At 33.3% G+C, this 18,417-nt stretch overlaps 1 protein-coding gene across 9 annotated transcripts in view; it reads right to left on the reverse strand.

Moving 5' to 3' along the window:
- Nucleotides 1-18,417, reverse strand: part of stck (LIM zinc finger domain containing stck) — a 69,963-nt gene that overhangs the window by 26,177 nt on the left and 25,369 nt on the right. For 5 of the 9 annotated variants that reach the window (XR_011332618.1, XM_069828569.1, XM_069828568.1 and 2 more), the window contains 2 exons: nucleotides 5,779-5,889; nucleotides 5,421-5,533 (listed from right to left, as the gene is read on the reverse strand). Coding sequence is in view for 7 of the 9 variants with exons in the window: in XM_069828569.1 (XP_069684670.1) it covers nucleotides 5,421-5,533; nucleotides 5,779-5,889 (224 nt within the window). In the remaining 2 variants the exon portion in view is untranslated. Of the gene's footprint in view, nucleotides 1-5,420; nucleotides 5,534-5,778; nucleotides 5,890-6,959; nucleotides 6,979-13,821; nucleotides 15,263-16,461; nucleotides 16,564-18,417 lie in introns of those variants that run through there. The other 4 variants (XR_011332617.1, XM_069828567.1, XM_069828566.1 and 1 more) reach the window with 4 other exon arrangements.

Below are 18,417 nucleotides of genomic sequence, written 5' to 3' on the forward strand. Positions count from 1 at the left end.
TCGTGGTGATATTGTTACCAGGAATTGAGACCAGCACGATGACATGCCTAAATATAGAACAGTGCATTTATTCATGAACATGGGCTCATTTATATGGAATTTATCTACTACATGGAGAGGCCAAATGTTTTATTTCGTATCTGATGAAAGCCACGGTTAAAAGAGTTTTTCCTTCCAAAACCCATCACCTTCAGCAAAGATTCAATATTCAATATCTGAATTCAGGTCAAGCACGTTAATTGTTGAGCTACTGGATACTACGTCTTCAGGTACAAGGGAAGTTTAATAAGTAATGTAACACATTCTTTTTCTCTGTCAATTCTTGCCAGAAAACAATTATGTTTTATGTGGATCATCCTTCAACCTTCTGATGTCACCTCATGTAATTTCATCATTTTCTAGCAAGTGGCAGTAATACTGTTAACTTTGAAAATGGAGTATATGAGAGATGTACTGTATGTATGAAAGAGAGAGTAGCAAATGATTTCTTTTGGCAGTAAATGACACCATCACAACCATTTATAAGCATTTAAAAATTTCTATTGATATATGATAGTGGATGAAAGCATCATCAGTCAACAGGCAAACCAGCTTTCATCATCAAAAGCATGGCAAGGCGATCTGTCTGATCTCCAACACTCTGGGCAGCCACACATAGCAGTGACTCCTGCACTGATACTCCCATTTGGAATGATTGGCAAATCAAAGCCACAGAACTCAATGTCAACATTGTACTTCTCTGGGAAATGCCACACAATTATCCACTAGGGACCTATTTCACAATATTTACAATTTTTTTATTTCATAATGAAGGAGTGATTTTACAAATGTGTACAGTTTACTTGTAAAGTTATTACATTATCTGCAATAAATTGCCTTGCGTTTGTAAAATTTGAAAGTGCAACAAATTTTGCATAAACTATATAAATACATATTTATTAGTAACTCATATTAAAATATTGAATTTAGGTCTGATCAAAGAAGATATATATTTCCCAACCAAAAACTAATAACACATTCACATCACTCTATGAATATAATGAAAGATTTGAAATGAATTCCAGTGCAATGAAAAAACTGGTGCAAGATATAGGACCTCATATCCAACATCCAACAGAGAAAAGTGGAGTTCTCTCAAAACAACACTTAGTATTGCTTTGCATTGGGTCGGTACTGTGTTATCAGTTCCATGCAATAGCTGACATTCATGGAGTTCCTAAGCCTTCAGTATGCAGGTATTCTTTACCTGTCTTATCTGTAAAAACTGTACTTTTATTCTCATTAGTAACCTAGAAAGAAGCCATGCTGAACATAAATCGTAGACTAATGAACGTATTAGTCCAATCAATAACATCACAAAAACTCCAGCATTGCCAATATTGCGAAATCTGGATACTTTTTACTGTTTCTTGGCAATATTTTATATCTTCTATTGTTAAAATAGGTTTAGCGAGCATATGGGTCATTCCACGAAATTAAGGACAAAGGCACTGAATTTTAAAATTATCATTTTGTCTGAAATTTTCATATTTCCATGAAGTACATGAATATTAAGGTATTTTCTTCGGAAATGCATTACTCTTGAAATTGACTGGTTAGGAAATTTATGTTACATACATTATAAACAGAGAGCTAGTGGCATACGATAAGTTATGACATGTTTAGACTTTAATATTACATGTCCATTTTACTTATAAAGAAAGTTAAATATAACCATCTGCCACATAAAGTAAGATACAAAAATAACCTATTTTTTTCATAGATGTGTTAATAATCACATCTATTTCCTTAAATATTGCACTAAATGAGACGTTAAAATTCTTCAAATTAGAAAGCAACAAACAAAATTACTTCCAATGTATGTCAACCGCAAAGTTTTTAGATTTGGCCTAATGTCTACCTTTGTGTTTGATTGCTTCAATGCTTCATGGCAGACTCAATTTAAGTATGATGTTTAAAAGTGCCACAACTATAAAAAGAATAGGCCTAACTCAAGTACAATGCATTAAGTCTACCATATAAGAAGGAAAAGTTGCTACCTTCTTTTTAAGCAAGGAGGTCAGATATGATTATCAGATGGGTATCAGTCCTTCGACTTCAAAGTCTTGTTTCTAAGAATTCTTTGCTGCATGGTGCAGACATTGATGAGTCAGCAGATAGAGTTTCTTTCAAGGAAAGGGGTGAATTAATGTCTATGGATATTTAAGTAGGAACTTGTGTATTATCAGTCAAATTTGATGATAGTATAATCGACGTTTCAAATGTGTTGCACAGTTCTGTAAATGAAGATGACGTTAAAATAATGTCTCAAGAGTGCTGGCAGTTATGCATTGCTTTTTACAATCAATGAAGAAGACACAACATATGTGAAACTGAACCAGATTTTATGCAAGCTATCTACATCAGTTGTTGAAATGAAAGGGGACAAAATATTTTACAAAATTAATAAGAAACTTCATATCAAAGAAGTGTAAACAATAACAAAATAAAATAACTTAAATATTATTTATAATTCTCAAGAACGATAACAGAATATAAATGACAACTTGAATATTATTTATACCACTAAAGAACGATAACAAAATAAAATGAATTTGAAGTTCTTTTGAAATAAAATGTTCATTTGTCATTGTGTATGCCAGTGGTTGCCAAACACCACGAAACTGTGACGTAATAGAAATGCAACCCGCACACCAATATCGCAGGGAGAGGGGTGGAGTGGGTATCTCCTCAGGTAATGCAGTGAATAACAGTGCAGAGACTGACTGTGACCGAAAGCAATATAATATTCTTCTACTTATTAACTATACATACTTTTTTCCATGTTAATTTTTTATCCTACTATTAATTATTTTTGTATTATTAATAAAAATAACATAAATTTATTTTCTTATTTAACATAGGAAGAGCGTGTACTTTACATCAGCAGTAATTTGAAATTAGAAAAACGTACCAGGCTGGTCACGAAGTTGTAAATTACACTACATACTTCAAAAAAACTTTGAAGTATTTTACTCCAATTAAGACATAGAAGCCGATATTTTTTATTGTTTATTTATTAATGAAATATTCAAATTACACTCATACGTAGAAAAAAACGTGGAAGTATTTTACACCGATTAAAACATAGAAGACAATACTTTTTATTGTTTATTTATTAATGAAATATACAAATTACATTACATACGTCGAAAAAAAGTCGAAGTATTTTACCCCGATTAAGACATAGAAGCCGTTACTTTTTATTGTTCGTTTTTTATTCAAGTTACAGGTAAGGGCGTGGTAGTCTTCATAACAAGAAAAATAATGACAACGTACACTGTTCTTTTATACTTCATTTAAAATTTTACAACAAATTAAGTATCTCATATTTTTGCCATCTGCACAAAATAAATACTTTTCCTTACATGCTTCTTAAAATTAAGTTTTTACTTACTATCTGTTTTCGAAAAGACATCGAAACATAATATTATCCTACACACTTGTAACATTACGTGCGTACGTCCGCTGCTGATAAATGTCTTATATCGAAGTGATGGCTATAAACAGAGGGTGGGGATATGATGTCATGGTTACGCTTGAGTGGAGACAGGGGCCTGTGTCGCAACACAGCTTTTGGCGATCACTGGTGTATGCAGTGAAAATTTAAAATGATAGGGGTGTCATACACCGTGTAATGAAGTAAGGAAATCACTTTGGGTGGAAATATTATAAAAGACAACTGTTAAAAAAGTTTATTTTTCTATATTTTCCACTAACTAAGATTTATGAATCACTGTGTAACAAAATATAATGGTCACAAATTTACACTAACTGAAAAAATGTAACATGAGTTACTAACACTTCCTAATAAAAGTTATTTATGAGACAAATTCGTAAAGGTTCTCTTTTTGGCACAAGTGTAAAGTTTGTGAAACAGTAGCACAAATTTACATTAAATAAATATTTCAAGTTGGAGAAGTTATAAGATCACAATGTCATGGCTGTCTCAACTCAGAACCATTAAAAAGTAAATATCCATGGAGTGCCAGCCTGTTTTATTCATGTTCACAATTTCATGGCTGTCTAAACCAGCCCATAATCAACAAAGCGATTAGAAACAGTTGAATGAAAAATCTTGTTACAATGAGCACTACATGTAATTTCAGAATAATAAGGGCTAAAATGTAGATATGATTGTTGAATTTGTTACTTATTTGTGTTACGTGTAATTTTTAAGTAATGAAAGATCGAGGTACTGCATTAATTTCTTACTGAATGAAGTTTGTACATTGAATATTACATTTTCTTTTGCAGTGCGTAAAATGAATAGCAGTGCCTACAGTGATTACTTACTTTTTTTATGCACTAGTGTTTTAAAGGCTCACTTTAGACACTGATAACAGTGGGTAAAATGCAACTTTACGCACCAGCTCAGAAAAAAAAAATTTCTTTTATTCCTCTTTTTGTTATCAATGGTTCAAGAAAATATATTAAATAGTAATACTGATAAAACTAGAAACATGTAAAGCTTTTACTTTCAGAGAGATATGAAGTAACATTATTGTCTTTGCTTGGAATGTCTTTTTTTGTGTAATGTGACTTACAACTATTTCATTAATAAATCACAAATAAAATTAATTATATTTCTGATTACTGCCATGAAAAATGTTCCTAAACGCAATAAGTAAGACAAAACTTTATTTTTTTGTTTTAGTATACCTAATTAATAAGTTCATAAATGTGTCTGAAGGTAACGTGAGTTACTGTGGAATGATCCTCATATATTTTAGAATAAAATATAAATATATCCATAGCTAGTGGTAAAAGTACGACAGCTTTAGCTTTGCTCCTCAACAATTTTTCGTCAATTGTTATTGGCGAGAAAACTCCCATTTATAAATTTCTCTAGCTGATTTTGTAAAGCAACATTGCATTATGAAATGAAAGGTTTACAAGCAATTGTAATAATTTATTTATGATTTGTTATTGTTAATGTGTATTTCGTAACATTGTGCAACAGGCCCCAGGTAAGACATTTCAAAATCTGTGACAGATGGGTCCCTCACAGCCTAACTCAGGATCACAGAGAGCAAAGAAGTATCATCTATTCAGAACTGCTTGCTCATTATGAGGCTAATGGTGACGATTTCTTATTTAACACCATTTGATAGGCTTAGGGAACAATATGGTGTATTTAAAACCGAAATAAAACAAATCTTGAATGAGAAAAAAGATGTGTTACATTATTTATTGAATGTCCCTAATAACAAGTTCACCTTCACTTAATTTTTTTCATCTAGTATGAATATGCTGTTCAGTCTAGATACTTTTAATGATCGTAGAATAAAATTTATGTACACAAAACAAGGCTTCCCAGAAAAATGCGAACTGTTTTTTCTTATCTGGTAGTTTCAAAAAGGTAACACTACAATACTTACCACATTTCCCACAACATGGTGCGAACAGTACATGGAAGTCATGCTCACAATATTTGCGGCCCTCAAACTCGTAGAAAATTCCCTCTGGGAATGCTCGAAAGCATTGTGCACATCTGCCAACAAAATATGATTTTATACGAATATATATGTAATTTTTTTTCCATTTCATTTATTACATTCCATAGATCTTACATTAGCAATGAAGCTTTAAGATGTGGAACAAGTCAAAATTTTACACGATTACAATTACAATTTTTACAATTTTACAATTTTCTACAATGTTTATAAGTTGTAATGTTTGATGACAAAAAAAAAAACACAGAGCCCCTAAATAAAGAAATTAATTGTGGAAACTTACACAAAGCACTGTGGATGCCACAGTTCGCCATTGGAATTGACTATCTTCTCGTGTGGTTCAAACCCGTCTTTGCAGCGGGAGCAGAACATATTCCCCAGAGACATATTGACGCTGCAACATATACACCACACATAATAACATGACAATGGATATTCTTGATTATCCAAAATCATACAAATAAGACAGTTGCCTAACTTATTATTGTCATAATAGTTCTAAGCCACTGACATTGTGGATACATGCTACTTTGTAAACCATTGGATTAAAAATGATCTGTGACACATATGCCAAACCAGCATACAACACACAGCTATTCCATTTTGGTGAGACAGGACTACTAATAATCACATGTATTTTCATGTTCACTTACGTCTCCATCAAATATTAATTACGATTGAGTACAATTTGATATTTATTGTTCATGGTTTTTTACTAGCAGATCTTTCCAAGAAGTCTGTGACAATATTCAGTGTCTCAATGATGCTTATGTTAATATTTGATTTTGTTGTGCAAATTCATTACACATACCTCCATTCGAGAACATCACGTAGAACTGTGAAATTATTGCTAATGTGTATGTCATAAAATGAGACAAAAATGCATAATTTTAGTAGATTCCGCAAATTGTAAAAGAAACTAGTCACAATAGATGTATTTCAAATGTCGTTTCATAAGATTGCAGAGTGCTAAGTATATGAGAAACATGTATATTATTTAAAACATATAATATGTGGTATGTTGTATTATGTGGTGTGGTCCAATTATATCTAGTTTGTAATTCTATATTTATTTGTGAGGATTCTAAAATGCACTTTTGTTGAAATGTATATAGTCTGCATTTGTAATCCATATTTAGAGATCATTAAACATATTAAGCATATTAATTTTCTGAAGCATTTATGTTTATTTTTTGTAAGAATGATGAACTCTTAAGTACACTTTATAGCAATAAGAATAGTATTTGAAAACTGAGTTACTAGTTTTGAATTATAGCCACTATATTTTTAGTAAAGTTGTTTAACAACAAAATAATAATAATAATAATAATAATAATAATAATAATAATAATAATAATAATAATAATAAACTTAAATGAAACAAAGTAAAGTGAAGAACATTATTAAATTTTGGTCTGACACAATATTACTCATACAGAAAATACAAGACATAGTAATACCTACAATTGCACACATATTCAATAGTTCCTTAATCACTTCAACTTTCCCTAAAATATGGAAGCAAGCTTTCGTTCTTCCTCTTCCAAAAGTCAAAGTTCCCACCGACCCGAACGACTATAGACCAATCAGTATCCTGCCAGCCATATCAAAAGCACTGGAAAGAATCGTACACAGACAAATTACTAACTACATGAACGAACACAAACTATTCGACAAGTATCAGTCAGGTTTCAGAGCTGGACACAACACAAGCACTGCTCTACTTAAAGTGACCGAACACATTCGTGAAGCAATCGACTCTAATAAAGTAACAATACTAACACTTCTTGACCTTAGCAAAGCTTTCAACTCTGTAAATTTCGACCTGCTCACCCATAAATTGAGAAATCTGCATTTGTCAGAGACTGCTGTGAGTTGGTTCGAATCCTACTTACGGGAAAGACAACAATGTGTTGTATCCGGGAATCGAAGCTCTTCCTGGCTTAACATAACATCAGGTATACCACAGGGTTCGGTACTCGGACCATTGTTGTTCACAATACATGTCAGTGATATTACATCTCATGTAAGGCATTGTAACTATCACTTGTATGCTGACGACCTTCAATGCTACATCTCTTCCCGCTTAGATCGAATAAATGACGCTATAGATAAATTGAACGAAGACATTGACTCGATTGTGACATGGACAAAGAAATTCCATCTTAATATCAATCCTGGAAAGACACAAGCAATCATATTAGGACACAAACGGCAAACCGACGCTGTAAAGCACCTCGACATTTCCCCCGTTAAAGTAAGTACAGTGCATATCCCTTTCAGTTCTTCGGTAAAAAATCTTGGCATTCACATGGATAATAATCTCAACTGGGACATGCAAATCACAGAAACCTGCAGAAAAGTATATTCTATTATTCATGTGCTAAAAAGGATAAATGTTCATCTTCCCTCTTGCTTAAAAAAGTCCCTTGTGCAGACCCTTGTATTTCCCTATTTTGACTATGCTGACATTTTACTGACTGACCTTTCCAGCGACAACAAAATGAAACTTCAACGTGCTCATAATTTGTGTGTACGTTTTGTAAGCAATGTTCGTAAATATGATCATATTACCCCATCCCTGGAAACAATAGGTTGGCTTAAACTAGATAAGAAAAGAAATTTACATTCACTTCTCTTTCTCTTCGAAATCTTGAACTCTTCTATTCCTTCGTACCTGTCGTCTCGCTTCACTTACCTTTCTTCCCACCACAATCTGAACACACGCTCTCGCCATGAAACAATACTAACAATACCATCCCATCGCACCTCTTCATACTCATCCTCTTTCACAATAGCCCTGCCAAGACTCTGGAACTCGCTACCTGCTAGCATCAGGGACTGTCGAAATAAAATTCAATTCAAACGCAAACTTACTAGGCACTTGGTCAGTAATTGAGACTCGTTCAGACATGGTTTCTTGTAAATAGTTCTTTTAATCTACCACAAAATATCTCAATATCCGGTAATTTCATCACTATAGAATTTTGTTATTGTAGGTTTAATTTGTAATTTAGTAAATACAAAAATATTCTTTGTTCTTAACTTCTATGATAAAATGTCTAGCTTTCATTAATCAGGTATTCTTGTCGTACTTTAATTTTTATTGTAATTGTAATTGTAAATTTAATATTAATTGTAATCTTATTGTTCATGTTATAGTTGTAATCCCCTGGTAGAGGGGCAGAGAAGGCCTGACGGCCTTATCTCTACCAGGTTAAATAAATAAATCTAATCTAATATTAAAATCAATACAATATTTCAGAAATATTAGGACTTAACAAGTTTTCATCATTTTTCTCTCTCTTCCCAGACATATTTTTCTAGTCTTCCTTGCTGTTATATTATTTTTGGTCTTCGACGTTTTTCCATCTCTGCTGGTGGTTAGTTCTGAAATTAAGTGTAAATTTGTGTCCACACTTCTGTTCTTTCATTTTTTTCTTTTTATTATAATCTTTGGTAGTTTTATTGTTTTTTTTCTGTAATGAATTGCCATTACGTATAGCCAAACAGTAATAATTTGTATTTTTTTTTAATAATATACTTTGTATTAACAAAAATTTATGCTAAATGTCACCTCCATGGAATGTACACAGCCTACTTCGCAAAAAAATGAGTCATTTAATATCTTGCTTTAAAGAAAATTAATTTTGTAAATTCATAAAAATGCTTTATTTGCTATTGTTTTTAATAAATCAGAACAAAACGTAAACCTGCTTCATTTTTGTAATATCAGAAAACTGTATCCTTGGGATCAGAGTCACCTCCATGGAAATGCTTTGTTCAGCAAAAACTCACTAGCAGGCAACACAGTCCTCTACATGTTTTTACAGAGAGAAGAAGTCTCATTTTGTGTGAGGATCTTTTTATATTGTAGAATAATCAATTATTTACTCCTGTTTTTTACAATAATTCACAAGGAAAATTAAGTGACTTCTACTCAGGTCAGACCCATGTTTTAAGCAATTCTCACATTTTTCATTTTTATTTTCAGTTTCACCATTAAGTTGCATTTTAAAGATATTTTTATCTCCTGTTAAAACTTCAGGACAAGGTCGTACTTTTAGGCACCATATGGGAAGGAAACTTGAAGCATGTACCTCCATATAGTCCATGGAGGTGACAAATAAGCATGGCACTTGAGATAGGAAAACACTGCATACATTAATGCAAATTAGAATGGTCACTTAACCACGAAATAATCATTTTGTTGACATAAAGTTACATTTGCCAGTGTTGAGGTCTTCTTTTTCAATAGTTATAGCTATTTTTCTTACTTTAAATAATTCATAGAGTATGTCTGCTTAACTGAATTTAACAGAAACATTTCTCTGTATCCAGTTTGTTTATCATGTGTCAGTCTGAAGATCTCCATATCTACATCTTGCGTTAAATTGTCTACTTATAGAATATTCAATAATTTTGTATCCCTGTAAGTACACAATTCAAGTGTAACCGCAAACAAGGGTCTATGTTACAAATTGCAAGTTTTGTAAAAACGTGCTCCAAAGTGTTCGTTGCCTGCTGAGTCGAGATGCATAGTGGTAACACAACATAGACCCTCATTCCATAAACATGATACTGCTATTTTTTCAATAGTATTTAAGATGTCAGATTGTATATTCATTTTCGATATTAAGAAATCATTTACTTTTCAAGGGCAGAATAATACTGCCTGCTAATGTAAAACATCTGGTCACACTGATACTTACCCATAATTATTGTTGGTTGATGCGGAAAGTGCAGCATGAACATTTCATGTTTGACATAGATCCTTGTTCTACAATAATTAAACCACATTTCGCTTGAGAATTTTTTGCCATCTATTATCATAAGTTAATACTAAGTGTATAGCTTGACAGAAGAGGCATCATAGACCTTTGTTCTGGAAATAATTAAGTTTTTTTTTTTTAAATTCTAACATAGACTCCTGTTTGCAGTTATGTTTCAATTCTCAGTTACCTGGGAAGAGAGGGGGGATAACTTTAATAGTGGGTTGGGGAGAATGATAAAGAAAGAGTCAGCAGAGAAAAAAATATGACGAACTTCAACCTCATACGACTGATCAGATCCCACCTCAATCGGACGAAGAGTAAGAAAAAGAAGATAAACAGTTGGCATCACAATGGACGCAAGAGAATTCAAAGAAAGAAGAGAAGGGCTGAAGGGCTTACAGAAGAATAACAGAGCTAAGAAGAAAAGAACGTATTAAATTAAAAAAAGTAAAGAGAAATACAGAAGACTTGAAAGTTTAATGGAGAAAATACAAAACAAAAACAAACCAAAAAAAGTTGAGTCTCTCTTGAAAGGTGAGAAACTTTCACAAAAATTTAAACAATTTATGTTATGAGCAGCTCCAAGAAAATTTCAAGAAAAAAAAAAAAAACATTAGTATTACCTGTGAAAGTCGTCAGAAAGTGCCAATGCATGAAGAGACTATCTCGTAAGTGTTTTTCGAGGATTGTTCAGAAGACAGATCCAGGCAAGAACATTGGAGATGTGTAACAATAAACGAAGTACCAGACAAATAACCAACTCAAAGTCAGAATTAATGTTCAAAAATTCTTCGAACAAGACGATGTCAGTACAGCAGAACCATGATTTAAGGATTCAAGACAAATGGTAGAGTCAAGAAACAGCATGTCACTTCCTTGCCACTTCAAATGTCAAAATTTTGTTTTCTAAGGAAATATTCAACTCTTGAGTCCAATAGAATGTTATTTCTTATTTTACAGAAATAAAGGAGTAGATTTATTATTATTATTATTATTATTATTGTTATTATTATTATTATTATTATTTTACAGAGATATTTGAATATAATTTAAAAAAAAGTCAGACCTAAATTTCCACTTAATTTCAGACTCTCAGACTCGGCGTGCTTCTGAGATGTCCATACCATTCTAATTTTGTATATTTATTTTATTAGGTTATTTTACGACACTGTATCAACATCTAGGTTATTTAGCATCTGAATGATATGAAGGTGATAATGCTGGTGAAATGAGTCTGGGGTCCAGCACCGAAAGTTACACAGCATTTGCTCGTATTGGGTTGAGGGAAAATCCCGGAAAAAACCTCAACCAGATAACTTGCCCCGACTGGGATTCGAACCCGGGCCACCTGGTTTCGCGCCAGACACACTGACCGTTACTCCATAGGTGTGGACTTGTATTATAATAATAATAATAATAATAATAATAATAATAATAATAATAATAATAATAATAATAATAAATAATAATGACAAATAATAACAACACACAGAACTATACTAAGATGCAGACAGATTTCTCCTGTGCACAGTCATATTGTTCACAGTAATGATCGTCAAGTGCAACTTATTCACTATCTATAAATTACACAGTTAAGGGCAAGACACTGAAAAACACATTCCAAGTCACCATATGTGCTCAAGGTGTTTTCATGCGAATGTAGGCTGAGTGGCATGCTTCCACTGCATGTTTCCTTTGTGACTGTCACATGAGAAATGTAATAACAGCATACAATCAAATCAAATAAAGGGTCACAGAATAAATGTTTCATTGGTGACCCACAAAGAGAGTGAAAGAATGCTTACTACATATAGACAAATAACTACAGTAGAATCCCTCTTATCCAGCACCAAAGGGACCAGACTAGTTCCGGATACGAGATTTTGCTGGATAATTGAATAAATACCAGTATATACAAAAAAAATTCTTATTTCAGGTGCCAAATGTTGAAAAACTGCAGCCATATGAAGATTATTTCTCTATCACTTGCTCATATCTGAATTAACATAAAAACTGTGTGGTTTTTCCTCATTAAAACACATCACACAACACAAATAATACATTAATTTTAGGTTTGAATATTTACTGAAAACGAAAGATCATGCGAACTTCCTAATGTGACAACACTGACAGCCCAGACTGTGGCAATGTGGCAGATTTAAACTTTTTTTTTTTTTGGTCCAGCCAAAAGTGCAGTCGTTTTGGTATTGCCGGTTATTTGGGTGCCTGTTACGAAGGATTTCACTGTATTCCCCTTGTTCATTCATCGATTCTGGCTACTTGAATTACACTTCGTAGTATTAAATTTAAATATTAAATGTAACACAAAGCATACACTAAAGGTTTCCAAATAATGTGAAAAAAAGAACTAATATCTGCATCATAAAAACGTTTATAAGAATGCTAAAATTAGAATGCTTACATCACAACTATCGAACTAAAGTATGAATACAACTTAGCCACCGAGCTTTTTTTTTTTTTTTCGAAGTCCATATTCTGATAATCCAACAATGAATTTTAGTTGAAAATATTTTATTTTCCTAAGTTTGTACTAATACAGTAAACATAAAAATGCTTAATATGACACTAATACACTCAAGAATTTTAGATGAAAATAATTTATTTTCCTAAGTTTGTACTACATAAAGCATTTTATACAATATACATATGCTTCGCAGATATTATACGTAAACATAAAAATGCTTAATATAGTACTAATGCACTCAAATACAGCCTACTCCAATTTCTGTATTAAAAAAAATATGGAAGAAAGAGAACTTTGACCTCGCAATGTTATCATGAGAGGCAAGAGTCCTATCCCCAACAAAAACTTTAAGAATTTTTCCAAAATACCTACTTGTTTTTCTACACTCTAGATATAGTCCTACTATAGTAATAATGGAAAAGTGAAAATAAAGTCAAACAAATTTGTTGAACACGATAAAGAACAGAAGACTGTCTGGTCAGCAGTAAAAAATTTTTATGAGAAAAATTAAGCCAAAATGAGTCTGAAAACCCCTAGCTGTACAAATGTAATATTAAGTGATACAAACACCAAACTTCCTTCTTGAAAATTAAAATTGCATAGGTCTACTGTGACAAACTATCAATTATAATCATAAAGGATAAGATTGACACAGTCTTCAGGTAATTAATTTTTATTTTTAACCTAATTTAAATGCAAAATACATTAATCAATGTCGCATTTTCTAATTTTGAGCATCTTCTCAACGCATTTTAAGGTATATTTTTAGTCTTATAGCCTAAAAGTTTCAAAGTGAATGCCTATTACAAGAATCTAAAATATATTTTTTAGAACTTTCAAATCTGTCTACTGATAAGGTGGAAGGAATATTGACATAAATAAAATGATAAAATACAACAACAGTTACGTGGAAATGTCTGATGATTCTAAGATTTCTTTTGAAATGCAATATTTTCAAACTACATCAAAGGCAACTATACAGTCTGAACCTGTAGTTTCTGAATGAATAATGATTTTGAAATACAAAATTCAACCTGTTGATATTTCTTACATATTGACAATTTACCTTGCTTGTGGTGCAAATACGTTGCTTGCACTGGAATTTTTCTTAGGTGGCAGTACTGGTGGCTGCACTGAACCATCAGTGCTAATCTGTGACAAGTTGTCTAGACTGTCATAATCACAGAGTGTTCCAGCCATGTTGTGAGCTGTGTCCTGGGAATCACAGTTCTCTATGGCATTGTGTGCTTTTCTGCGAGCATATAACTCACTATGTTCCAGAGTCTGTAGTGCAAGGGGAATGCTCATGTCGCCTGCTACTGTCGCATTACCATTCCTACGATACATCTTCAAAATTCACACGCTATTAACTGCAAGAAGTGTCCTTACGATTGATTGATAATCTTTAAAAACTTTCACACCAAAAAAAGTTACTGTTTCTAATTCAGTTCCTTTCAAACTGTGATTCCTAGGTACCTATTCATAAAAGCAAGAAAGGTCACTTCAGTAATTAGTATTCATATAACAATGCATGTTACTAACATTAGGGAATAAGATTTTTATTTCCAGGAAACTAACAGCTGTTTTTGTCAGTTTTTACGCACAGAGTTTGAACATGTTGCATAAAGTTGCCTATCAAGTCTCTATAATGCAAATCTGGCTTTCAGGTAGTAGCTCCCTGTAAAGCAGGTTTGAATAATTTTAAGGAAAAATTGTTCCTGGGCCGGGTATCGATCCCGGGACCCTTCGCTTCCACAATTTAAGCCACACAGAATTTGTGTGGACTCAAAGTTGGGTTCTAGCATTTTGTCAGCCCATTTAAGTTGTGTGGATATAAAGGAAAAATTGTGATGGTGTCATGTATAGTTCCTGGGGTAGCTCAGTCAGTAGAGCATTCGTGCGCTAAGTGAAGGGTCCTGGGATAGATACCCGGCCCCGAAACAATTTTTCCTTGAAATTATTCAAGTCTCTATAAGTTTTTATTTGTATTATATTCCCAACTAAGGCAAATTAATATCTACAGTGTATACTAAGACTTTGTTACTTATATTTTGCAGAATGTACAGTATATACCAAATAAATCATTATTTGCAGTTTACAGCATAATAGTTAGATTTGTAAACGTTTCTACTTGGTGGTCTTCCTAATCCCTAAACCTATTGAGTGTGTCATGTACGAGGCAGGTACAGTAGTTATTGGACATCCCCTTACCTGAGATGGGAGTGCCAAAGTGGAAGAACTTAATGTTTCTGCATAGAAAAAAAAAGGCTTCTTAAAATATAAATGTGCTATTGCATCTTTTAAAATTGTTGTGAATGAAACTTGAAACTAGTGTTTGGTTTGATGGTTTAGTCTGGCACTACTGTTCATCTGAAGCAGTGTCTTAGTCCGTGTAGTGTTTCTTTTTTTGTGCTCAGCAAAGATAATGGTGATAGGCATCAGTTTCGCAATCATTCAAACAACTCATGATTATTGAAAGTTCACACCAAAATTCCAAAGAAAAAGAACTATAAAATTACTAGAATAGCATACTTTCACTACGTACTTTGGTTGCAAAATTGGTGATCAAGATAAAAAAAAAAGTAGGTTCCAAAACATTGGTTGCATTACTTGCAAAACTATTTTGAAAAAGTGGCAAGAACAAAAGAATCACGTGAATGACTGTCATTTATTTATGACAAAAATATCAGGTTTGGCTAGAAAAATAAAATTCAATGTTATTTATTTTATTCAAATGTGCTGTAACAATTCGACCAGTCCCTCATATTGAAACCTTACCAGTTCTCCCGAAATCATTTAATTTACAAACTGAGGTATATCTCACTGAACAACTAGAATTAGATGATTTAGTAGACATAATTTAGGTAAAAACAAACAGAGATCTTGGGTTCAACATTGCAACAGTGGAATTTGATTTCTGAAAGTACTAGAATTACAGTTTATAGTAAAGACATGAAGGATTTGGAAATTTTTTCCAACCTAAACATTACACATATTTTTGTAATGATGTCAATGGTTCAATGACTGAATTAGGAATCCAACATAAACCAAATGAGTAGTGACTACTTATTGACTCCTCAAAGTTAAATGCACAATGGGAATATATTTCCCTAAGTTCCTTTGCTTTATGCAATAGGTTTGAAAGAAACACATGAAATGATGTCTACGGTCCTTAGTTTAATTAATTACGATCTACGGGTATATTTATCACAAATATGTGGTGACCTTGAAGTAAACGAACTTCTTGTATGAATGCATGGAGAGTTCATCAAATATTGACATTGCTTTATGCGTTTGTGGGAGTCATGATAGAGAAAAATATTATAATATTAAACACTATGCAATGTGAAGCACAACCATTTGCGAAACCAGCAAAGATTTTCCTACCTCTTCTACAAACAACAATGAGGTTAATAAAATAGTGTTCCAATGAATTGAATACAGAAAGCAGTGGTCTTTTTAACAGCAAGGATTATTTTCCAGTTTACCATATATCAAGTTAAAGGAGGATATTCGTTGGCCCACAAATAAGGAAGCTTGTAAGAGATGAAAGTAAGTTAATAAATATGGAACAGACAGCTTGGCGTGCTGTTAAGGCAGTGGTGGAAAGGTTTCTTGGCAATAGTATGGATGAGCAATATGAATCTCTAGTGGAATGTTATAAAGAAATGGGCTGAAAGTACAAGTACAGTACATTCACACTTACCATTTTTTCCTGAAAATTTGAGTGTTGTTAGTGATGAGCTGGGAGAGCGTTTTCATCAGGACATAGCCACAATGTAAAAATGTTATTAAGGTAGCTGGGATCCTGCAATGATGAGAGATTTTCAGAAGAGGGACAGAAATTCTGACTACAAGAGAAAGCCGCGAAGTAACAAGCATTTTAGAACCTACGAAGGTATGTGTTATGTTATTTCTATTTTTAATGTTTTATATAATTCATTTTATTATTATTTTTACTAAGAAATTTACTTATTGTTGTTAAAGATACCAATATTTCAATTATTTTAAAACTGAATATTTTAATTCTCTTTATATTTTTTTAACTAGACCTGATAGAAAAATCCAATGGTATTTTCGGAATCAGCACATTTTCATAAGATAAAATATTTTTACTCTGGTGGTACAACAAAAAAAAATCGTTGTCTCCAATTATAATTTTTATTTCCTATGTTTATAACTATTAAGTTTATTGTACACCATGTCCCGCTTAGAGGGATCGAGGAATAAATGCTCACCACTCAAAATCAGATAAAGATATCCAAGTTTATGCAACAAAGTTTGGGAATGGCTACATGCATTTGTTTATGCGCAACTTTCGTTTGTTTGTTGCTTCTACAAATTGATGACAATTCGTACCTAGACAACATTTTTTTCTCTGATGAAGCAACTGTTCACTTACGTGGAAAAATCAACAGGCACAACTGCTGGATATGAGGTTCAGAGAATTCACATGTTATACGTGAACATGAGAGAGAGACATGCCCAAAGTCAATGTTTGGTGTGGATTGACAAGGAATTCAGTCATTGGACCATTCTTCTTCATAGAGGCTAGTCACAGGAAATCTGTATCTGGACATGTTGCAGAACTTTGTTGTTGACCAAATTCCCTCAGAATCAGTTTTTCAGCAGGATGGGACCCCACCCCATTATCATCAACAGATGCGTGAATTCTTGGATGAAAAATTCCCCAATAGGTGGATTGGAAGACGAAGACCGCTTGTCTGGCCACCCAGGTCACTCAATCTTATCCTCTTGGACTTTTTTTTTTGGGAGGGGGGAGGGCTTTGTGAAGGATGCTGTGTACCAAAGAGGCAGAGCTAACACTTTGGAGGAAATGAGGCAACGCATCACAAATGCAGCTGCACTAGTGACTCCACAAATGCTACAGAACACTTGGCAGAGGTTGAATGTGGTTTAGATGTCTAAGGCACACACATCCAGTTGCATTGAGCATTCTCCGAAACTCGGAGAATTTTTACATCAAGTTATATAAAAAGATACGTTAATAAACCATTATTTACACTTGAAATGACCACTTATTTCTTGATCCCTCTAAGCAGGTCATGGTATATTATATTCAAGAATAATCTGGCAATCCTGTTCTAACTATGAAAACTGTTCAACTTGTTCAACGTTACGACAAACAGGATCTCTTAACGACAAAATACCTGCTACTAGACGCAGAGTTCTTACAGAAGAAAAATTATATTGTGAAGAATGGCGTCTTCTGGATGGTACTGGATTGTGTCGGGGAGTGTGCACGCATGTTTAGCAAGAGAGAGGTGCGGGAAAAGGAACTCCAGACAGTAGCGCAGTACGGAGCGAGGGCAGAGCAAGGAAACGTCTAGAAGCGGACAGTCCCCGAAAATTCTGAAACCAGCGCGGCATCGAAGACTCTCGTAAATGTGGTGTATAAATAATGCCATGAGTTAAGTCAGTCTTTGAGAGCGAGCGAAGAAAGTGAGTTCGTAACTGTGACAGTGTACACCAGGCGAGTGCGACGCAGTTCGAAGACCTGAGTTCGACGTGCAGTGAACTAAGACAGTGAGCTAGAAGAACTAGCCAAGACAACCTAACTGTCAATTGAGAACTGACAGATTCATTCTGCACGCAGTGCATTGTGGACATTACTTGTAATTAGAATTACATTGTTGTTCTA

This window comes from Periplaneta americana, chromosome 6, assembly GCF_040183065.1.
Source record: "Periplaneta americana isolate PAMFEO1 chromosome 6, P.americana_PAMFEO1_priV1, whole genome shotgun sequence".
NCBI classification, from domain to species: Eukaryota; Metazoa; Arthropoda; class Insecta; order Blattodea; family Blattidae; genus Periplaneta; species Periplaneta americana.